At 45.7% G+C, this 23,804-nt stretch overlaps 2 protein-coding genes across 2 annotated transcripts in view; one reads left to right on the top strand and one right to left on the bottom strand.

The window, feature by feature from the left end:
• Positions 1-21,077, top strand: part of PIGL (phosphatidylinositol glycan anchor biosynthesis class L) — a 119,629-nt gene extending 98,552 nt beyond the window's left edge. Inside the window, exon 8 of the mRNA XM_064378275.1 lies at positions 11,308-21,077. The gene's annotated coding sequence lies outside the window, so the exon portion shown is untranslated. The remainder of the gene's footprint in view (positions 1-11,307) is intronic.
• On the bottom strand, positions 11,252-21,814 carry CENPV (centromere protein V). The gene is made up of 5 exons (XM_021674742.2): positions 21,372-21,814; positions 18,615-18,713; positions 17,331-17,400; positions 12,828-12,942; positions 11,252-11,676 (listed from the first exon to the last, which is right to left on the bottom strand). Exons 1-5 carry the CDS (start codon positions 21,779-21,781, stop codon positions 11,552-11,554), a joined length of 819 nt encoding a protein of 272 aa, XP_021530417.2. The 5' UTR covers positions 21,782-21,814; the 3' UTR covers positions 11,252-11,551.
• Positions 21,815-23,804: the final 1,990 nt, after the last annotated feature.

The following is a 23,804-nucleotide window of genomic DNA, read 5'->3' as shown; positions in this document are numbered from 1 at the left end:
ATGACCTAAGGCATACTTAGAAAATCAAAATTATGTACACACTGGCTGGGTACAGTGGCTCACACTTGTAATCTCAGCATTTGGGAGGCCGAGGTAGGTGGATCATTTGAGGCCAGGAGTTTGAGACCAGCCTGGCCAATGTGGCAAAACCCTGTGTCTACTAAAAATACAAAAATTAGCCAAGTGTGGTGGCAGAGGCCTGTGATCCCACTTATCAGAAGGCCGACTTGCAAGAATAGCTTGAACCTAGAAGGCAGAGGCTGCAGTGAGCTGAGAACGCACCACTGCACTCTGGCCTGGGCGACAGAGCAAAACTGTGTGTGTGTATATATATATATATATTTGAATCTTAGAGGTTAGAAAGATGAACAACATTATCAATATTTGCTTCTGGATGGTGAGACTTAAAACTTATTTCTTGCCTCTTTTGTTTTACTGTACATTCCAACTTTTTTGAAACAATTAAGTAAAAGTAGGCCAGGGGCAGCAGCTCACACCTATAATCCCAGCACCTTGGGAGGTTGAGGTGGGTGAATCACCTGAGGTCTGGAGTTCAAGACCAGCCTGGCCAACATGGTGAAACCTCAGCTCTACTAAAAATACAAAAATTAGGGGGGAATGGTGATGCACATCTGTAACCCCAGCTACTCTGGAGGCTGAGGCAGGAGAATCGCTCGAACCTGGGAGGTGGAGGTTGCAGTGAGCCGAGATCGCGTCACTGCACTCCAGCCCGGGCAACAGAGCAAGACTCTGTCTCAAAAAATAAATAGATTAATTAATTAAATAAATAAAACGTGAAAAAAAAAAAAGAGGGTGGCTGCCTCTGAGGCTGTAGGTTCTACTCTGGATTCTGGAAAGAAGACAGACCAGAACTGGGCTCTCCTTGGTACCAGCAGAGAGCCAAGGAACAGCAGCGCGGGAGGGAAGGAAGCCCTGGAGGCGGGTTAGGGCAGCCACTAGCAGGGTCTTGGTGAGAAAAGTACCCTCCAGATGCAGCCCTGTGGACACTTGTCCTGGCAAGAAAAGAGAGTCCTTGTGCAAATTATCAAAAGTCTTTCCTGCAGGCAAACACACTCCCTCCCCAGGCCACAAACAGCCTTATAAGAGGAGCAGAGACTTAAGCATCCACTTAGCAAGATGCCCTTGTTTGGTTAACAATCTTCCAAACTAGGCGGCAGCAGCCCCAAAGCCTGGAGCAAAAATCATAATTTCATGGTTCCTTGAAGGAACACCAAAAAAAGAGAAAAAAAAAGCAAGAGAGAGAGAAGAGAATCTTCTCCTCCAACTGCCCAAACAGAAAGGATCTCATTGAACTAAGAATCCTCTGGGAGGGACAGCATCCACTTGCTCAGAGACCTGGAGAGCCAGCAGGCTGGGGTGGGGGTGCCGAAGTCAGGAGAGTCACCTGTGTCAAAGAGACCTGCAAACAATTCCCCACCCACCCCATCCTCCGCAAGGGCTGATGGTTTGCCAGTTCTCACCTCAGCCCAGAGAGCAGAAACTGCTGTCTCCAATCACTCCCCTCTTGGCCACTACTCAGCAGCCCTGACTCATTAAGGAAACATAAAAACCCAGAGCAACCAGACACAATACAAAAAGGGAACCCTCACCTGAGGAGGCACAGAGGGACAGGAATCCCATTCCCTGGAAAAGGCAGATCTCACTGAAGTAGCAATTAAATGGAAGAGACTTTATCAGAAACAGTAGTGAAAGCCCAGTCACTGGCCCAGAAAAAAAAGCATGCTTCTCCATGGTGACCAAATTAGTAATGTGGAATATCAAGTAGAAGATATATCACAGAACAAAGAGGTAAAAAAGCTGAGAAATGGAAATAAGGGTGGGAAAGAGAGTTAAGAACACGTTAAGGGGAGCTAACATGAATAATGGAAGTCCCAGAAGGAGCAAAGGCAGGAGGGTAATAAAGGAGAACTTCTGTAATCCGAAGGAGACTGAGTACACCACAAGAGCCCGCCAAATCCTAAGCAGCTTTTAAAACAGATGCACAAATATGCTGTGAAATTCCTAAATTCCAAGTGAGAAGGGGGAGATTAAAGTATTAGAAGGTCTCCTCTGGGGGCCAGACCTTGTGGCTCATGCGTGTAATCCCAGCACTTTGGGAGGCTGAGGTGGGCAGATCACTTGAAGTCAGGAGTTTGAGACCAGCGTGGCCAACATCGAGAAACTCCGTCTCTACTAAAAATACAAAAGTAAACCGGGCGTGGTGGTGCATGCCTGTAATCCCAGCTACTTGGGAGGCTGAGGCAGGAGAATCACTTGAACCCAGGAGGCGGAGGTTGCAGTGAGCTGAGATGGTGCCATTACACTCCAGCCTGGACTACAGCGTGAGACTCCGTCTCAAAACAAAAACAAACAAACAAACAAAAAGGCCTCCTCATATTTTGGTTTCTCTTCAGATCGCATAAATCTTTCGCCTTTTACAAAAAGGCCTCCTCTGGGGCCAAGGGGAAGCTGGGCTGGGGGTAAAGCCGCAGGGTGACAGATAGACAAGTGATGGGCTGCAGTCCGGATTGTGAGGAACTGAAGGTAAACACTTCCAGGACTGAAAAGCATGGGATCGCAATTAACAAAGAGGAAAGCAGGAAATAAAGAGAAACTTAACAGGCTGCAAGAGTAAGAAAAAAGGAAAAGAGTATAAAATGTAATAAATAGAATAGAAGTAATACGAACAGAATAAAATCAGAGTTACTTCAAAAAATATAAATAGGCTGAATTTCCCTGCCAAAACAGACTGTGAAATCAATGTGTTAGAAAACAAAATCTATCTGTAATCCCAGCACTTTGGGAGGCCGAGGCGGGTGGACCACGAGGTCGAGAGATCGAGACCATCCTGGTCAACATGGTGACACCCCATCTCTACTAAAAGTATAAAAAATTAGCTGGGCATGGTAGCACATGCCTGTAATCCCAGCTACTCAGGAGGCTGAGGCAGGAGAATTGCCTGAACCCAGGAGGCGGAGGTTGCGGTGAGCCGAGATCGCGCCATTGCACTCCAGCCTGGGTAACAAGAGCGAAACTCCGTCTCAAAAAAAAAAAAAAAGAAGAAGAAGCATTAAACTGGATGAAGATGGGCATTTTAACAGGTTCACTCCATGAGATGATAGGCACCAAGCATTACAGTAGCCAGATACATAAAACAAAACCTTCCAGAAATACAATACCTTTATTTAAAAACAAAACACCATGATAAAATTCTTCCAGAATTTTGAAAAATTGAATTAGCAAAAAATAACATAGAATATTTGAATAAAGCAAACATTCACTTAAGTTTTAGAACATTTACAAAAGTCAACTGTTTATTGGCCACTGATATCCATTTATTTATTTATTTATTTATTTACTTATTTATTTGAGACAGGGTCTTGCTCTGTCACCCAGGCTTGCAATGCAATGGTGTGATCACAGCTCACTGCAGCCTCAAACACCTGGGCTTGAGGAACTCTCTGCCTCAGTCTCCCAAGTAGTTGGGACTACAGGCATGTGCCACCAACCCTGACGTTTTGTTTTTTTGTTTCAGATGGAGTCGCACTCTGTTGCCCAGGTTGGAGTACAATGGTGCAATCTTCACTCACTGGTTGCCTCCCAGGTTCAAGTGATTCTTCTGCCTCAGCCTCCTGAGTAGCTGTAATTACAGATGTGTGCCACCATGCCTGGCTCATTTTTGTATTTTTAGTAGAGACAGGATTTCACCATGTGGGCCAGGCTGGTCTCAAATTCCTTATCTCAGATGATCCACCCACCTCGGCATCCCAATGTACTGGGATTACAGACATGAGCCACCACGTTTGTTTGTTTGCTTGTTTTAATGAGACAGGGTCTTGCTATGTTGACCACTTTGGCCTCCCAAAACACTGGGATTACAGGCATAAGCCACTGCACCCAGCAGAGAATTCCCTAATAAATTCCTTAATGTAGAGATTTAACAGCCTACAATTTTTTTTTTTTTTTTGAGTCTCACTCTTGTTGCCCAGGCTGGAGTGCAATGGCACAATGTTGGCTCATCGCAACCTCTGGCTCTTGGGTTCAAGTGATTCTCCTGCCTCAGCTTCCCAAGTAGCTGGGATTACAGGCATCTGCCACCGTGCCCAGCTAATTTTGTATTTTTAGTACAGATGGGGTTTCTCCATGTTGTTCAGGCTGGTCTCGAACTCCTGACCTCAGGTGATCCACACGCCTTAGCCTTCCAAAGTGCTGGGATTACAGGCGTGAGCCACCGTGCCTGGCTGCCACTTTCTTTGATCGTAATTAAATAACGTGCATGTAAATAATAAAATTACTAAAGAGGGGGATCAACCACACTACTCGGAAATCAAGAGGCCCCTGCCTAAATAACCCCTAGATGAAAGAGGAAATTAAAATTGGTATTGCAAATTATCTAGAAAGTAATAAGAATTATATTTCATGTGAGTGTAATTTAGGTAATTTGCAGTCTTAAATGCTTAAATTTTTAAAAGATTGAAAATGAGTGAACTACATGATTCAATTTGAGAAAATCAAAAATAGAAACCAATAGCAAGAGGGACTTAACAGAGATAAAGGATTAGATTAAATAAGTGAAACCAAAAAATAGTGGAAAGGATAACTTTTCTTTGAAAACTGAAATAAACCAATACGCAGCAAGTCTAATTCAGGGAAAGGAGAAACAAAAGTGCGGTTATTGGGAACATATGGATGTATGACCACAAAAGTGAAAAAGGATGAAAAAAATTAAAAGATTATATGGCTTGAGGTCAGGAGTTCAAGACCAGCCTTGGCAATATAGTGAACTAAAAATACAAAAATTAGCCAGGGAGATGGAGGTGGGAAAATGGCTTGAGCATGGGAGGCAGAGGTTGCATTTTGCCACTGCACTCCAGCCTGGGGACAGAACCAGACCCTGTCTCAAAAAAATAATAAAAAATAAGTATTGGTGAGGATGTGAAAAAATTGGAATCCTCATACATTGTTGGTGGGAGAGGAAATGATGCAGCTGCTATGGAAAACCCTTTGATGATTCCTTAGTAATTTTAACAAGGATTTACCATATGACCCAGCAGTTCCGCTCCTAGGTACAGATCCCATAGAACAGAAAATATTTAGACAAAACCTTGTAAATGAGTATTCATAGCAATATTATTCATAATAGCCTCAAAGTAGAAACAACTCAAATGTCTGTCTATCAACTGGTGAATAAACAAAATACGGCATTTTATTATTTAGCCATAAAAAGGAACAAAGTCCTGATGCATGCTTCAAGGCACATGAACTTCAACAGCATTTTTTTTTTTTTTTCATTTTTTGAGAAGGAGTTTTGCTCTTGGTGCCCAGGCTGGAGTGCAGTGGCACAATCTCAGCTCACTGCAACCTCCGCCTCCTAGGTTCAAGCGATTCTCCTGCCTCAGCCTGCCAAGTAGCTGGGATTATAGGCGCATGCCACCACACCTGGCTAATTTTTGTATTTTTAGTAGAGATGGGGTTTCACCATGTTGCCCAGGCTGGTCTTGAACTCCTGACCTCAAGCAATCCATCCGCCTCAGCCTTCCAAAATGCTGGGATTACAGGCGTGAGCCACCGCACCTGGCCTCAACAGCATTATGCTAAGTGAAAAAAGCCAGACACAGAAGATCACCTAGGTAGGATTCAATTCATATGAAATGTTTAAAATAGATGCATTTTGAGATGGAAAACAGATTAGTAGTTGCCAGAGGCTGGAAGGAGTGGGGAGTTGGGGTGGCTGCTAATGGTACAGGATTTCTTCCTTTTAAAACAAATTTTATATATTAAAAATATATTTTTTTTCTTTTTTTGAGACGGAATTTCGCTCGTTACCCAGGCTGGAGTGCAATGGCGCGATCTCGGCTCATCACAACCTCCGCCTCCTGGGTTCAGGCAATTCTCCTGCCTCAGCCTCCTGAGTAGCTGGGATTACAGGCACGCGCCACCATGCCCAGCTAATTTTTTGTATTTTTAGTAGAGACGGGGTTTCACCATGTTGACCAGGATGGTCTCGATCTCTTGACCTCGTGATCCACCTGCCTCGGCCTCCCAAAGTGCTGGGATTACAGGCGTGAGCCACCGCGCCCGACCTATTAAAAATATTTTTAACATAGGGTCCTCTCTTGTCACCTAGGCTGGAGTACAGTGGTGTGATCATAGTTCACTGTAACCTAGAACTCCTAGGCTCAAGTGATCCTCCCACCTCAGCCTCCCAAGTAACTAGGACTACAGGACTGTGCCATCACACCTGGCTAATTTTTTTTTTTTTTTTTTTTTGACAGTCTCACTCTGTAGCCCAGACTGGAGTACAGTGGGTGATTTTGGATCACTGCAGCCTCCACCTCCTGGGTTTAAACGATTCTCCTGCCTCAGCCTTCCAGGTAGCTGGGATTACAGGTGCCTGCCACTACGCCCGGCTAATTTTTCTATTTTTAGTAGAGACAGGGTTTCACCATGTTGGCCAGGATGGTCTGGATCTCCTAACCTCGTGATCCACACTCCTTGGCCTCCCAAAGTGCTGAGATTACAAGTGTGCAGGAGTGGTGGCTCAAGCCTGTAATCCCAGCACTTTGGGAGGCCAAGATAGGCGGATGGCCTGAGGTCAGGATTTCGAGACCAGCCTGGCCAACATTGTGAAACCCTCTCTCTACTAAAAATACAAAAACAGCTGGGCATGGTGGTGGGCGCCTGCAGTCCCAGCTATTTGGCAGGCTGAGACAGGAGAATTGCTTGAACTTGGGAGGCGGAGGTTTCAGAGATTATGCCATTGCACTCCAGCCTAGGCAACAAGAGCAAAATTCTGTCTCAAAAAATAAAATTAAATTAAAAATGCATATCCTTCAGCTCAGCAATGCCACTTCTGTATGCTCAAATAATACACATATGTATGTATAAAGAGGTATGTACAAGGATGCTCACTGTCAACACTCTTGGTAATAGCAAAAAACTGGAAACAACCATAATTTCCATGAAAAATGAATAGCTAAATAAACTATACCCACACTATGCTATTCTATGCAACAGTTAATAATGAGGATATGTATGTTGATATGAAAATATCAAGATGTAACTAAATAAAAAAATGCAACTGGGTACAGTGGCTCACACCTATAATCCCAGCAGTTAGGGAGGCTGAGGCAGGAGGCACACTTGAGACCAGGAGTTTGAGACCAGCCTGGGCAACATAGCATGACCCCATCTTTACAAAAAATTTTAAAAATTTAAAAAACCAGCCAGGTGTGGTGGCACACACCTGTAGGCTGTGGTAGGATTGCTTGAAGTAAGAAGTTCAAGGTTACAGTGAGCTATGATCATATATCTCTAAAACAAAATAATTTTTTTTTAGACGGAGTCTCACTCTGTCACCCAGCCTAGAGTGCAGTGGTGCGATCACGGCTCACTGCAGCCTCAACTTCCCGGGATCAGGTGATCCTCCCACCTCAACCTCCTGAGTAACTGGGACTACAGGCAAGCACCAATACACCCGGCTGATTTTTTTTTGAGACAGTCTTGCTCTGTCACCCAGACTGGATTGCTATGGCACAATCTTGGCTCACTGCAACCACCGCTTCCCAGGTTCAAGCAATTATCTTGCCTCAGCCTCCTGAGTAGCTGGGACTAAGGGTGTATGCTACCATGCCTAGCTAATTTTTGTATTTTTAGTAGAGATGGGGTTTCACTATGTTGGCCAGGCTGGACTTGAACTCCTGACCCTGGGTAATCCACCTGCCTTGGCCTCCCAAAGTGCTAGGATTACAGGCGTGAGCCACCGTGCCCAGCCTGAGTTTTTGTATTTTTAGTAGATACAGGATTTTGCCATGTTCTCCCAAAGTGCTGGGAATACAGGTGTGAGCCACCCTGCCTGGCCCCTGTGTAATTTTAAAATTAAAAAAAAATAGGCTGGGTGTGGTGGCACACACCTGTAGGCTGTGGTAGGATTGCTTGAAGTTCAAGGTTACAGTGAGCTATGATCGTATATCTCTAAAAAAATATATTTTTATTATATATGATATATATAACATATATTTTTATAATATATAATACATTATATATATATTATTGATATATATATTTTATAATATATTATATATATCTTATTATTTTATATATATGATATATATATATATATATATATATATATAAAGAATACCTGGAGTTCTGGCCCCAAAAATCCCATCCTTGTGGGTGCTTCTTCCAGTCTTGTGGAGTGAACTTGGCCATCAGTGATTCTGAAGAAGCAGTGACCACACAGAACCCCAGCACAGCAAACTGAGAAACTGGCCATTTTTATTGTATTTTATTCTTTTTTGTAGAGGGGGTGGGTCTCATATATTGCCCAGGCTGGTCTTGAACTCCTGGGCTCAAGTGATCCTCCTGCCTCAGCCTCCCATAGTGCTGTATTAATAGATATGAGTCACTATTTCTGCCTGGCCATCTATATTTGTTTTTTTGTTTTTGTTTTTGAGATGGAGTCTTGCTGTCACCCAGACTGGTGTGCCCCATCTCAGCTCACTGCAACCTCTGCTGCCTAGGCTCAAGCGATTCTCCTGCCTTAGCCTTCCAAGTAGCTGGGATTACAGGTGCCCGCCACCACATCCAGCTAATTTTTGTATTTTTAATAGAGACAGGTTTTCACCATGTTGGACAGGCTGGTCTCGAACTCCTGACCTCAGGTGATCCACCCACCTCAGCCTCCCAGAGTGCTGGGATTAAAGGTGTGAGGCACTGCACCTGGTCTTTAAAATTTTTTTTTTCCTCAGAGACCTTTGTTCTGAGATCTTTATTTCTTTTCTCTGTTTTTCCTTGTCTAGTCTATCTCACAAATCATTTCATGATTAATTTTCCTAAAGAGAAAATATTTATTAAGCATTTGCCATTATTTGTACTCAGTATTTGGTAATGGCAGGAATGTTTGAGGAAAGTTAACATACCTTTCTGATCTCAATAGACCTTTCTGATTTCTTCATTACTTCTTCTCATTAAAAGCCTCCAATTCAGCCTTTATTATTTTTTTTTTTTTGGGATGTAGTCTCACTCTGTAGCCAGGCTGGAGTGCAGTGGCACGATCTCGGCTCACTGCAACCTCCGACTCCCAGGTTCATGAGATTCTCCTGCCTCAGCCTCCTGAGTAGCTGGGATTACAGGCGCTTGCCACCACACCCAACTAATTTTTCTATTTTTAGTAGAGATGGGGTTTTGACCATGTTGGCCAGGATGGTCTTGATCTCTTGACTTCATGATCTGCCTGCCTCAGCCTCCCAAAGTGCTGGGATTACAGGCTTAAGCCACCACACCCAGCTTTTTTTTTTTTTAAATGAGATGGGGTCTGGCTGTGTCTCCCATGGTGGAATGCATGACACCATCAGAGCTCACTGCAGTCTCAAAACTCCTGGGCTCATGCGGTCCTCAGCTTCCTAAGTAGCTGGGACTACAGGTGTATGCCGCCACATGCAGCTTCAGTGTGGCTTTTGCATGTGTGTACCTCTGTTCAGTCACTCCTCCCCTCTGTCACCCTAAATCTTGCTTCCTTCAAAAATAGGATCAAAGTTGTTTCGTGGGTACAGAATTTCAGTTTTGCAAGATGAAGAGTTCTGGAGATGGATGGCAGTGATGGTTACACGACAATGTGTTTGCACTTAACACTGCCGAATTGTATACTTCAAAATGGCTAAGGCCGAGTGCAGTGGCACATGTCTGTAATCACACCACTTTGGGAGGCCGAGGCAGGAGGACTGCTTGAGCCCGGGAGTTTGAGACCAGCCTGAACATGGAGTGACCTTGTCTCTATGAAAAATATTAGCCAGGTGTGGTGGCACACACCTGTAGTCCCAGCTACTCCAGAAGCTAATGTAGGGGATCTCAAGTCCAAGTCAAGGCTACAGTGAGTCGTGTTCATGGACTGCATTCCAGCCTGGGTGACACAGCAAGGCCCTATCTCAAAATAAGCAGGGAGACTCTATCTCTAAATTAGCAGTTGATGGTAAATTTTATGAGTACTTTACAACTTAAAAGAAATTAGGGCCGGGCGTGGTTGCTCACGCCTGTAATCCAAGCACTTTGAAGGCCAAGGGAGGCGATCAACTGAGGTTGGGAGTTCAAGACCAGCCTGACCAACATGGTGAAACCCTGTCTTTATAAAAAATTAAAGTTAAAATTAAAATTAAAAAAAAAATTAGAAGCGGATTTCACTTTTTAAAGATAGATAGACTCAAGTCATCCTCTTAAGGCTTCCGTGTTCTCTGAACTCCTAGAGCTCTTATTATCTTTAAAGCTCACATGGATTGTAACATTCACAATCATATATATGTGTATATATATATACATATATATGTATATATATGTGTGTGTGTGTGTGTGTATATATATATATTTTTTTTTTTTTTTTTTTTTTTGAGATGGAGTCTCTGTTGCCCAGGCCGGAGTGCACTGGTGCAACCTCAGCTCACTGCAACCTCTGCCTCCCGGGCTTAAGTGATTCTCCTGCCTCAGCCTCCCAAGTAGCTGGGACTATAGGCACGCACCACCATGCCCAGCTAAGTTTTACAATTTTAGGAGACGGGGGTCTCACCACATTGGCCAGGCTGATCTTGAACTCCTGGCCTCAAGTAAACCACCCGCCTCAGCCTCCCAAAATGCTGGGATTAGAGTGACCCACCATGCCTGGCCATAACCTTTCATATCTTTTTTTTTTTGAGACAGTCTCACTCTGTCATCAGGAGTCAGGCTGGAGTGCAGTGGCGCAATCTTGGCTCACTGCAACCTCCACCTCTTGGGTTCAAGCAATTTTCCTGCCTCAGCCTCCCGAGTAGCTGGAACTACAGGCACACGCCACCATGCCCAGCTAATTTTTGTATTTTTAGTAGAGACGGGGTTTCACCATGTTGGTCAGGATGGTCTCGATCTCTTAACCTCGTGATCTGCCCACCTCGGCTTCCCAAAGTGCTGGGATTACAGGCGTGAGCCACTGTGCCCGGCCAACCTTCCATTTTTAATAATTGTTTGTCTTACGTCTTCTTTCCAATTTGGCTACAATTTTTTTTTTTTTTTTGAGATAGTCTCATTCTGTCACCCAGACTGGAGTGCAGTAACACAAACACAGTTCACTGCAACCTCAACCTCCTGGGCTCAATCAACCCTCCAGAATAGTTGGGACTACAGGCTTAAGCCAAGATGCCTGGTTGCAAAAATCTTGATAGCGCTGAGTACGTATCTGCTATTAATCGACTGGTCTCAGAAGCAAATCACAGTACAAAAGAAATGATAAACCACAGTAACCGCTTTAATGTTAAAAATATTTTTTTTTTTTTCTAAAAGATCACACAAAAGTTGGGAAGAGAAGGATGTCAACTAGACTACATCAAAATTTGGGCAGAGGGAGGACAAAGAGCTGCCTAAAGAAACTGGTAGCTGGAGCAAACTGCAGAGATCAAGATGGCCCTGGTGAACGGAACCAGCATTCCAGGTCAGCCACATTCAGGAGCACCACCGAGGCGCGGCAGGGAAAGCAAAGTTGCTGGCCCCAATCATTCCTCCTTTTCAGGACAGGAGAGGCAGAAGCTCACTCTTTAGACATGTTCTTGATGGTCTTGTTCTCCTTCATGGCCTTCTCCCAATCGCTGCCATTGAATTCCTCTGTGACCATACTCTGCACAGTGCCCTCATCCAGGCAGTGGGGGGCAATTCCTAGGAGAAAGTGGCACAGACAAAGGGGGATCCCCAGTATGAGTGCGACCAGATGCAGTACTAGCATCTGGTATGAGCCCCACCTGCATGCATCATCATGCTACACATTAGGGCTTCCAAAGGATATGCCACAGCTTATGGCTTCAGCGATGAGACCCACAGGCTGCCGGCTGGCTCGGAAAGCACTGCCTCCAGCCTGCAGCTTCAGTCCTCTAGCTCACTTTCCTCAACTGCCAGATGGGAATCACACTCTTTGAACCAGGGATGGACAATGCTAGACATCATTCAATACCAAGTTGAGAGTGCAACGTGCAGAAAAGAGCAGCCCAAGCAATCTCTGACTGGCAGCCTAAAGAATTCATAGGCCTTTCTTGTGTTTAGATAGATAACTTTCTTTTTTTGAGATGGCGTTTCTTTGCTCTTATCGCCCAGGCTGGAGTGCAATGGCATGATCTTGGCTCACCGCCTCCCAGATTCAAGCAGTTCTCCTGCCTCAGACTCCCAAGTTGGTGGGATTACAGCCATGTACCACCATGCCTGGCTGACTTTGTATTTTTAGTAGATGTTTATTATTATTTGTTAAAAAGAACAGAGACGGGGTCTCGCTATGTTTCCCAGGCTGGTCTCAAACTCCTGAGCTCAATCTTCCCACCGTGGCCTCCCAAAGTGCTGGGATACAGGTGTGAGCCACTGTGACCAGCCAGTCCTGCTTGTTTTTTTGAACAACCAAAAAGCTTTTAAATGGCATTATCAATGATCCCCGATCTTGCCTCCTTCACTCCCTTAACCCCTGTCATTATTAAAGCTGCCTTCCCTGGCCCCACAAGCCTGCCCACCCCTCTACTCCCTACCCTCAGCACCATCCCCAGCAACACCACCTCTGGCAGCACTAGTGAATGAGAATCACAACCTGGATGGCATCCGAGTCCAACTTCACCACATTAAGATATGGAATTCAGACGGGCTTCACCAGAGCCCGACTCACACTCCATCATGTGGCAAGTGTTCAGCTGAGGAGCCCTGTTCCTCTAAGATACGCATGTGACAGGGTCTAGTCAGTGTCCCACCTGTCCAACCAAGACTTTAAGTGAGAGCACCATGGCCTGTCTCTCTGTGTCCCCCTGAGCTTGCAGTCCATCCCCTTTACTCACCGAAGCCTCCGGGGTTGGAGCGTGGAGTATAGAAGCTCTGAACGCCACATCTCTTACAGAAGGTGTGCTGGGCTTTGTGTGTATTGAACGTGTAAGTTGTTATGTGCTCAGCTCCCTACGTGAAAACAGACAAACAGGTGTTCTCTTTTTACAAAGAGATTTATTTATTTATTTATTTATTTATTTTGAGATGGAGTCTCTCACTGTCACCCAGGCTGGAGTGCAGTGGCACAATCTCAGCTCACTGCAACCTCCACCTCCCAAGTTCAAGTGATTCTCTTGCCTCAGCCTCCTGAGTAGCTGGGATTACAGGCGCCCACCAGCACAACCTGCTAATTTTTGTATTTTTAGTAGAGACGGGATTTCACCATGTTGGCCAGGCTGGTTTTGAACTCCTGACCTCATGATTTGCCTGCATCAGCCTCCCAAAGTGCTGGGATTATAGGTGTGAACCACCGCGTCCAGCCACGAAGAGATTTCCCAACACGTTGAGAGGCTGAGGCGGGCAGATCACTTGAGCCCAGGAGTTCAAGACCAACCTGGGCAACCCTATTTCTACAAAAAATACAAAAATTAACCAGGTGCACTGGCACACATCTGTAGTCCCAGCTACTCAGGAGGCTGAGGTAGGAGGATCAGTTGAGCCTGGAGAGGTGGAGGCTGCAGTGAGCTGAGATCGTACCATTTAAAAAAAATCTTTAAAAAACTTAACGGGGGGAGGAGCCCTTTTGTAGGGCTCTTTGTATTATGAGGCCATTTCCTATCTCCTGTAAAAGACTGGGACCTTCTTGAAGACAGAGACCCATCTACACTATCCAGAGACATGTCAGTCTGGATCATGACAGCTCACAACTTCCCTTAGGTCAACTGCACACAGAATTCAGCCTTGAGTCTTCCCTGATCCATCACATCAGGGAGGGAAAATGCTTGCTTCCCGGGGCCTACATGGAGAGACAGTTCACCCAAGGGACTGGCTCTCCATGTCCCCAAACAGCACGGCTCAAGGTCTTAAGAAAACTGTTGGCTGTTCTTAATTTATCCACAAAGGACAAACCAGGAAAAAAGTATTTGCCAGACATCATAGACAGGCTAATTTCCTTAATGGATAATACAAATAGGAGACTGGACAAAGGACATGAACAGACAGTTCAGATAAAAAGAAAAATAAATCAGTTTTTTAGCCTATGAAATGCTCACCCATATGAACTGCAATGAGATGTATTTCACTATCAGGTGGGCAAAATCAAAGCTGTTAACACGGTATTGACAAGTATGTAGAGAAATGTGTTCACATGTATCAGTCACAGGAATAGGAATTGGCAAAATTTAGCAAGATCTACCAAAATTTTAAAGTGCAGTGTACCTATCCTTTAGCATACAATTCCATTTCCTGAAATTTATCTTACAGATATATTCCAAATGTCTCAATGAGATAGGTATATAGATACTACAGCACTGTTTATAAAGGCTAAAGATTGGAAAAATTGAAAATGTCCATCAATAGAGGACAGGTTAGGCATTATGAACATTCGTAAAATGGAATATTCTCCAACTTTTGAGAAGAATGAGATAGCTCTACAAATACTAACATGGAACAACTGCCAAGGTTACAAAGTTAAACAAGGTATAGGCCAGGCACAGTGGCTCATGCGTGTAATCCCACCACTTTGGGAGGCCGAGGTGGGCAGATCACTCGAGGTCAGGAGTTTGAGACCAGCTTGGCTAACATGGTGAAACCTCATCTCTACTAAAAATATAAAAACTAGCCAGGTGTGGTGACGGGCACCTGTAGTCCCAGCTACTAGGGAGGCTGAGGCAGGAGAATCGCTTGAGCCTGGGTAGCAGAGGTTGCAGTGAGCTGAGATCACACCACTGCACTCCAGCCTGGGTGACAAAGTGAGCAACTCTATCTCAAACAAAAAGTTAAGCAAGGTGTAAAACAACGTATATAGTGTATACTACCATTTATTTTATTTTATTGTTTTTTACTTTTTTTTTTTTTTTTAATAGACAGGGTTTCACCATGTTGGCCAGGATGGTCTCAATCTCTTGACCTCGTGATCCGCCCACCTTGGCCTCCCAAAGTGCTAAGATTACAGGCATGAGCCACTGCACCTGGCTCTCTTTTTTTTTTTAAGGCAACATACTGTTATGTGTGTTTTTTTTTTTTCTTTTTTTTGAGACAAGGTCTCACTCTGTTACTGGAGTGCGATAGTATCATCACACCTTACTGCACCCTTGTCCTCCCAGGTTCAAGTGATCTCCCATCTCAGCCCCGCCCCCCCGCCCCCACCACCAGTAGCTGGGAATACAGGCATGCAACACCACAGCTAGCTGATTTTTAAATTTTTGTAGACATGGTGTCTCACTATGTGGCCCAGGCTGGTGCTGAACTCCTGGGCTCAAGCGATCTGCCTGCCTTGGCCTTCCAAAGTGCTGGGACTACAGGCATGGGCCACCATGCCTGGCCTGTACGTGCTTTTATATGCATATGTATCTTTGAAGAGTGATAGAAGAAACAGTGGCTTACCTTTAGGGAGAGAAATCAGACAGCTGAAGGGGAGGGGGTGGAGGTTTATTATTATTGTTAAACTTCTTTACACTTTCCCAGCCACTAGCATACCATCCAGAATTGTGCTTCCTATAGAAATAGCTCCCTGAGGAGCCTTGCTCATGCCACAGCCACTGCAGTACAGAGGAACAGCAAAGGACTGCCAAGTGGTCCCAAGCCATCTAGCAATATCTGGATGGAATTAAAACCCTGCCCAACCTCATATTACCCATAATGTGCTAAAAGTCTTTTTAAAAAATCTGTAATCTTTAACTCAGAGATTTTCTTTCTTTTTTTTTTTTTGAGAGGGAGTCTTGCTCTGTTGCCCAAGCTGGAGTGCAGTGGCACGATCTTGGCTCACTACAACCCCCGCCTCCCAGGTTCAAGCTGTTCTCCTGCCTCAGCCTCCTGAGTAGCTGGGATTACAGGCAAGAACCACCACACGCAGCTAATTTTTGTATTATTAGTTGAGACGGGGTTTCACCATATTGGCCAGGCTGATCTTGAATCCTGAACTCCTGACCTTATGATCCACCAGCCTCGGCCTCCCAAAGTGCTGGGATTACAGGTGTAAGTCACCATGCCCAGTCCTTTTTTTTTCACTGCTCCTTGTGGAGCAGGGTATAGGAATTGTGCCTAGAGTTGCCAGAGAACTTATTTCTAAGAGAATTGATCCTAAGGAAGAAATTTCTAAATTGTCAAAAATCTATACCAAGGAGGTTCACCACAATGTTGTTTATAATCAGAAAAAAACTGGACTCACCCGAGAAGTGCAATGATGCAGACAGTGATGGGATAAGTAAACCAGGAAATCGGCTGTGGGGAAGAGGAAGACTGGGGCATGGGGACAGTGGGGAAAGACTTTTCACTGTGTATATACACATTGTCTTCTACCTTTCGAATTTTGTATCAAGTACAAAAAATTCCCCAAAATAATAAAATTCAAGTTAAAAATAAGTATATAAGCTAGGCGCAGTGGTTCATGCCTGTAATGCCAGCACTTTGGGAGGCCAAGGCGGGCGGATCACCTGAGGTCAGGAGTTTGAGACCAGCCTGACCAACATGGAGAAACTCTATCTCTACTAAAAATTCAAAAATTAGCCAGGCATGGTGGCACATGCCTGTAATCCCAGCTACTTCGGAGACTGAAGCAGAAGAATCGCTTGAACCTGGGAGGCGGAGGTTGCGGTGAGTTGAGATCACGCCATTGCACTCCAGCCTGGACAATAGAGCGAAACTCCATCTCAAAAAAAAAAAAGTCTGTAAGCTTTTCCTTGGGAAATGAGATAAGGAGGTTATCAACAGAAAGAATGGTAAAATCCTACTTAACAAACATAAGACAATAGGTTTAGATGTATTTATCCGAGTAGAAAATAATATACAAGGAAAGACACCAAAATATTAACAGTGGTTACCTTTGGTTGATAGGATTTGGGTGATTTGTTTCCACAATATCAAATAGGCCTCCAAAAAATAAAGGTGAAAAATAACACAACCTTTTATTTTTTTTTGAGATGGAGTTTTGTTCTCGTCACCCAGGCTGAAGTGCAATGGTGCGATCTCGGCTCACTGCAACCTCCGCCTCCCGGGTTCAAGCGACTCTCCTGCCTTGGCCTCCCAAATAGCTGGGATTACAGGCATGTGCCACCACGCCCGGCTAATTTCTATATTTTTAAGTAGAGACAGGGTTTCACTGTGTTGGCCAGGATGGTCTCAATCTCTTGACCTCATGATCCATCTGCCTTAGCCTCCCAAAGTGCTGGGATTACAGGCATTAGCTACTGTGCCTAGCCCACAACCTTTTAAAAGTCAACCCGAAAGGGTCTGTAGCATGTAAGGGGAGCATACTGGGGCTTCTCACGGGCTTTGGTTTGTTTCTCACATCCCGTGGCAAATGTCGTAAATCTCACCAATCGGTTCTGCACTCCTTGACTCTGCTCTTAAGCACTGACCTTCAGGAGCTTGAAGCGAGAAGCTGGAACAATGAAGTGTCTATTCTGCTTCTTCTTGCAAATGCTGCAGCTATAGAAAGACAGAGCAAATTCCAGATTGTAAGCAGCCACCTGTGTCCTCTTTGCCTGAGCAGCCCAGCCTGATATGTTTTCAGAGCCAGCTGCGAAGCCCCTTTTAGCTCCCTCCAGGGCCGAGGAGCTGCCCCTGGTTTGCAGGTATAGTAGAGCACAGCGGGATCCAAGTCAGCAGCTGAGGACCTGCAATGCTCAGAATACAGGATCAACAGACACGTCTGTGCTGCCCACCTCCCAGTTCTTTACAGTGAAGAGAAGCACTGGACTTCAGAGATACTTAGAAAACAAATTTCAGACACTGCTACAACCTGATGTCTCTGAGACATCCACACCAAAAATGGACAAGGAAGTTTAGGTTTCCCTCTTTCTTCATGACCACGTCACAGAAAGTCCAGCTCCAAGTAAAACATGTCCCCAGAATTACCATCTCTGGAATTAAACTGAAATTCCCTCTTTTCAGGTCATCTTTGAAAAAGTTCTAATTTAGTATAGAATCCTCTCACAAGTTATTCCACAGTGCTTTTTTTCCAATCTGGATTCTATTGTTAGTAGCCTGCTCAGTTCTCCATTTGAGTAATTCCATCGTATGTGCTTATTATTCATATATAATTCCAGTACCTAGGGGCAAAAAGGACTGGATGCTGTTAAATAATTAGCTGCATGCCAACTCAGGGTCCCAAAACCAGAGCCTGTCGTCCCTGCTCCATCATAAGGCCAGGGAAGATGGTACAAATCAGGCCCTCCACAGCCGGCAGCACCATCTGCCCCAACAGAAGAGCAGAGCGAGAGAGCAGAGCCTACGGAGCATCCAGATGTACACATCCTTCACTAAAGTACCCTCCAACCCTCCCCAACTCTGGACTCCTGCGAAGATTCTGCCCAAGGCCTTCTACTCAGTACCCAGCCAGGCACTTCTGCAGCTAACCACCCCCAGCTCCTCAGCAGTGTCAGTATGAGGGTAATGCTGCCAGCCACAAGCCCTGAGGACCCTGCTCTGTGTCACCTGGGCTGTGCTGTTGAAGCTCTGTGATGAGCCATACAAAAGGAGAAAGAATAGAACAATGAACCATTCTGTCCCCATTATCTGACTTCAGCAGTTACCAGCCCATGGCCAATGTTTCTCTGTACCTCAACTCCCAGATTATTTTGAAGTATTGCATTTTAATTCTGAAGTTGTTTTAAGCCAAGTTAAGAAAAAAAAAAACTCACTTGCAGTCAAATATATGCAAGTCTGCTGAGGCCCAAACTTCAAAGCGAACTGCTCCACAGTGGCAGCCTCCCGTGTGCTTCACCAGGCCCTGGTATTCACTAAATGAAACAAAAATCAGAAAGATAAGAATTTCTGAATAGCTACCTCCCGCTCTTTGTTGTTGAAAGAAAGACGTAAGATTGGACAAAAGTCTTTTCTATGTGACAACCAAATGGAGTTCTGCCTTTAAGGAGGCACTGTCAATTTTCTAAGCAAAGAATGGTTTCAGCATGTTCTTTGTCCATGAGCTCTCTTTTCTCCAATTTCTTAAATTGTATTAAGTTGCAAAATAAAACATTCCAAATATTTCGAAAATGTGAGGGATCTTAATCCCACCACCAAACGTTTTTATTTATATGTCAAATACTAAAAATTTGTATGAGCTAGGCATGAAGGAGAGACAGTAAACAAGATACAGCAGACACGACTGCTGCTCTGACCGACCTTAACAAATTACTCAAATAATATTTAATTATGATTGTGATAAAAAAGGTACAGGATGCTATGAAAAATATGACTGGGTCTCCATCAAGTCCAGAGGTTCAGAAGAGCCTTTTGAGAAAGTTAATAAAGCCTCTTATATTTTTGCTCTATTCATTTCCAGTATCTTCAAACACATGTGTAATATATAGCTATAATACACATTACATACATTTTTTTTTTTTTGAGATGGGGTTTCGCTTTTGTTGCCCAGGCGGGAGTGCAGCGATGCAATCTCGGCTCAAGCCAACCTCTGCTTCCCGGGTTCAAGCAATTCTCCTGCCTCAGCTTTCTGAGTAGTTTGGGATTACAGGCATGCGCCACCATGCCTGGCTAATCTTGTATTTTTAGTAGAGACGGGGTCTCAAACTCCAGACCTCAGGTGATCCACCCACCTCAGCCTCCCAAAGTGCTGGGATTACAGGCGTGAGCCACCATGCCTGGCCTACATACAATTGTAATCCTTTTAAAACTTATATATAAGCCAAACTCAGAAATGAACGTTAAGATCTGATGTCATAAAATCGCTTTCCAAAAGGACTGAACACTCTTATCCCATGAGTGTAAATGAGAAAACATTTCACTGTACAGTCTCAGGCAATAATTATAGGAAAAATAGCTCACTGCAGTTTTAATTTGCACGATTAAGACTGATCATTTTTTCATGTTTCTTTACGAGTTTATGTATTTTAATTTTTTCTGCATACATAATGCTTATTGTAAAAAATTCAAACATGACCATATTTGAGAGTGCTCAAAGTGAAAGCCTCCTGTAATCTTCACACCCAGAGGGATCTACAGTTAATTATTTGCTACATATTCTCCCAAAATATTTTTCCATACAATATTTTCAAAAAATGGTACAGTTATATATACTTTTTGAATATAATTTAGTGGACTTACTAAGTACAAAGTCATGGCAATTTAGTGGGAGAAAAACATCTTTTTTTAATGTCAATATTTTAAATCTTTTTCATGACCGTTTATCAGTTTGTCTTAAAAATTTACCTCAAATTTGAGTTTTACATTCCTCTTTTCTTTTTTTATATGCCTTGAAGACACCATGAGTTTTACATTCCGAAGGAACTTCATATTCCTTCTGCCCAGAGGCAGCCGTCACCCCATAAGTGCTCAAAAAATATTTGTTGGATGAACGTTTTTTAAAAATTCAGTGTGCAGTCCAAGAAGAAAAACCAAAAAGTGAAACACACAGAAAACCAAATATGTGTCTTCTGTCTGGGAAGACCCATCCTAACTAAGAGAATTTCTTCTGCAAGAAGCTCAAAGGAACACGTTCAAGAAAAGAAGTAATTCTCAGGTTGTGCAATTGCTAGGTAATTCTTGAGCTTTTCTCCCCTGGTGTTTTAATTGTTATTTTTAATCCGTAAAATTAACAATGAAATATATTATCAGGGCGTTAAAATATCTCTCTGTAGCACAACTGTTCCCAGAGGCAAGAATCCAGATCATGTTTGGAGAAAAGAAGGCAGTCCTTTAACAGCTCTTTCCTAAATCACGGACACTCGGAGATGCTCCTTGAGCCATCTAAGAAACCGTGGAGCGGCCAGGAGGGCGAGCGGCCGGCAGCAAGAGTTGGCGGAGAACATAAAAGCCTTCCCAGTAGGGATCCCCGCCGCCGCGCGAGGCCAGAGCATCTCTTTGCGCGCGCTTCTCTCCCGGATCAATAACCCCGCCCTCTGCTCCCTCCCTGGCGGTGCCTGGAACAATAACGGGATTTCGCTTCCCAGTTAGTTCAAAACTACTCAGGCTTTCCTCAACGCTTCTACCTTTCCCTTCCACCCACCCTCAAAAACACGTGTGCAAACATAAAAGAACGGGATTCGGGGAAAAGAAAGCCGTGGGATGTCTTCTTTTCACTGGAAAATGCCCCCACACCCTTCGCGCACCAGGACAAGAGACAACGTCTCCGAGCACGATGCATGTGGCCAGGAAAGACCCTTTGTGTCCCAAGACGGCCGCGCGCGCCTTCCGGACAAAGCCCCCTTTCCATTCTCAGGCCACACAGTCCTAGAAGCGCAGCCTTGCCGCCCTTAGAATTTAGGGAACAACCCCAGTGCTAACGGAGAAGCCGTGTCGGCTCCGTTATGTGGAAGACGCAGAGCTGAAAGGGGCCCGAGGCCTGCGCGCAGGCAGCGATAGCGGGCTGCGAGCCCGACTACCGCCGCGGGGGGTCCGCGTGGCGGCGGCTCCCGCGCGCCCCGGCCCACTGCACTCACAAGGTGTCCAGCAGGAGCTTGGCGGCGCCCTCGGAGGTAAGCTTCTGCCGTTTCTGGAACGTTTCCCAGCGCTCCCGCTGCTCGCCCAGGTCCAGGGTGGACGCCGAGGACGTCGGGGTCGCGGGAGTCGGCGGCGGCGGCGGTGGCGGGAGCAACGCCAGCTCCGGCGGCGGCGGCGGCTCCCCCTGGCCCTCCTCTTGGGCCCGCGGCGACGAGCGCCGCAGCCGCCGCTTCTCCGACAGCGGCTTCGTCTCCGCCTGGCTCTTGCTCTCGGCCTGGCTCGTAGAGCGCAGTGCCCGGGTGGCGCTAGGGGTCGAGGCAGCGGCCGCGGGGGCCGCGGGGGCCGCGGAAGCCCCGGACCGCTTCTGCGTACGCACCTTGGCGGCTGCGGCGCTTCTCGACCGCCGCATGGCTCCCGCAGCCTGGCGCGCAGGCCTCACAGCGCCGCGCGCCCCCGCCGTCCCGCGCGCGCCCCCGCCGCCCGCCAGTCTTCGGGACCAGGGGGCACTGCGCCCCGCTGCCCCGCTCCGCCCGCCGTGCCAGGCAACCCGGCGCCTGCCTTCAGGAGGGAAACCCGGCCCCCCGGCCGCTGGGGCACACCTGCGAGTTCAGTCCCGCAGGGCCAGAAGGGCTAAGCCGGGTCTACGCTCGCGATACCCAGAATCCACTCGCACCTGCGAAGGCGCCTCTGCCCTGTGTGAATCCAGCGGGCTCTTCGTACCTTTCCGACCTGGAGGGGCCTGGATCGGGTCTTAATTCGCAGGCGCATCTGAGCGGGCAGACTGGATAACTTCGTCTCCAAAAACGAACTAATTTGTGTAAACGGCCTGCCACCTGCTACGTCCTGGGTAACAGCGGCCGAAACCATAGTTCTTCAACTTCGTCCTTTCTGTCACATATAGAACAGTGTCATGAGGACACCGAGGCAACAGATTTGGGGTTTCATTTTAATTAAATGAAAGACCCGCGCGTCGAATTTCATTAGTATGATTTTGCTGAACGCCGCACCAAAGTTTAAAGACAAAAGGCACGAGAATCATTGATGGAACCCAGATAGTCCCCAAACCTATTAACTGAAGGCGCGTTTTCTTTGACTCATTTTTCTTTTTCTACGTCTTTAATTTCTTCTTTCTTTATTATTATTATTTTTTGGAAACAGAGTTTCTCTCTTGTTTCCCAGGCTGAAATGCAATAGCGGGATCTCAGCTCACTGCAACCTCTGCCTCCCGAGTTCAAGCGATTCTCCTACCTCAGCCTCCGGAGTAGCTGGGATTACAGGCAGGCGCCACCACGCCCAGCTTTTTTTTTTTTTTTTTTTTTTGAAAGCGGAGACGAGGTTTCTCTCTTTCTCTCTTGTTGCCCAGGCTGGAGTACAACGGCGCGATCTTGGCTCATCGAAACCTCCGCCTCCTGGGTTCAAGCGATTCTCCTGCCTCAGCCTTCCGAGTAGCTGGGATTACAGGCAGGCGCCACCACGCCTGGCTAATTTTGTATTTTTAGTAAAGATGGGATTCCAACATATTGGTCAGGCTGGTCTCGAACTCTTGACCTCAGGTGATCTGCCCAACTCAGCCTTCCAAAGTGCTGGGATTACAGGCATGAGCTACCACGCACAGCCTATCTTTCTTCTTTATTCTGATTTTCTTCATGGTATTGTTAGTTTATAGTTTATTGAATTAAAGGCGTAGTTTAACTATTTTGTCTTTTTTTTTTCTTCAGACAGGATCTGGCAGACTGGAGTTCAGTGGCGTGATCTCAGCTCACTGCAGCCACAAACTCCTGGCCTCAAGCAGTCCTCCCACCTGGGGCTCAGGAGTAGCTGGGAAAACAGTCGGAGGGTCCCACCACACTGGCTAACTGTTGCTGTTGTCTTGTAGAGACTGAATTTCCGTATGTTGCCCAGGCTGGTCTCTTAACTCCTGGCCTCAAGCGTTGGGATTACAGGTGTGAGTCACCGCGCCCCACCTTGCTATTTTTTTTGTTGCTATTGGAGTTATGGTTTACACACAGCAACGTGCAAATATCTTTAATGTACACCTTGTTTTTGTTTTTGAGACAAGGTCTCCCCCTGTCGCCCAGGCTGGACTGCAGTAACATGATCCCACGCACTGCAACCTCCACCTCCCTGTCTCAACCAATTCTCCCACCTCAGCCTCTTGAGTAGCTAGGACCACAGGTGCCCACCAACACACACCACACAAACCACCAGCATTCCAGCAGGGTTAGGGGATTGCAACAATATCATAGCAGCCTATTCAAGTAGGCAAAACTGGAAACACTCTAAATGTTCTTCAACCATAGATTAAATAAAGTGGTGGTTAAATAAAGGGCCGGGCGTGGTGGTTTACACCTGTAATCCCAGCACTTTGGGAGGCCGAGGCAGGCGGATCACTTGAGGTCAAGAGATTGAGACCAGCCTGGCCAACATGTTGA

This window comes from Aotus nancymaae, unplaced genomic scaffold, assembly GCF_030222135.1.
Source record: "Aotus nancymaae isolate 86718 unplaced genomic scaffold, 86718_ANA_hifiasm-v0.15.2.pri h1tg000018l, whole genome shotgun sequence".
NCBI classification, from domain to species: Eukaryota; Metazoa; Chordata; class Mammalia; order Primates; family Aotidae; genus Aotus; species Aotus nancymaae.
The sequence above is the reverse complement of the archived record's forward strand: the minus strand, read 5'-3'. Positions and strand labels throughout refer to the sequence as shown.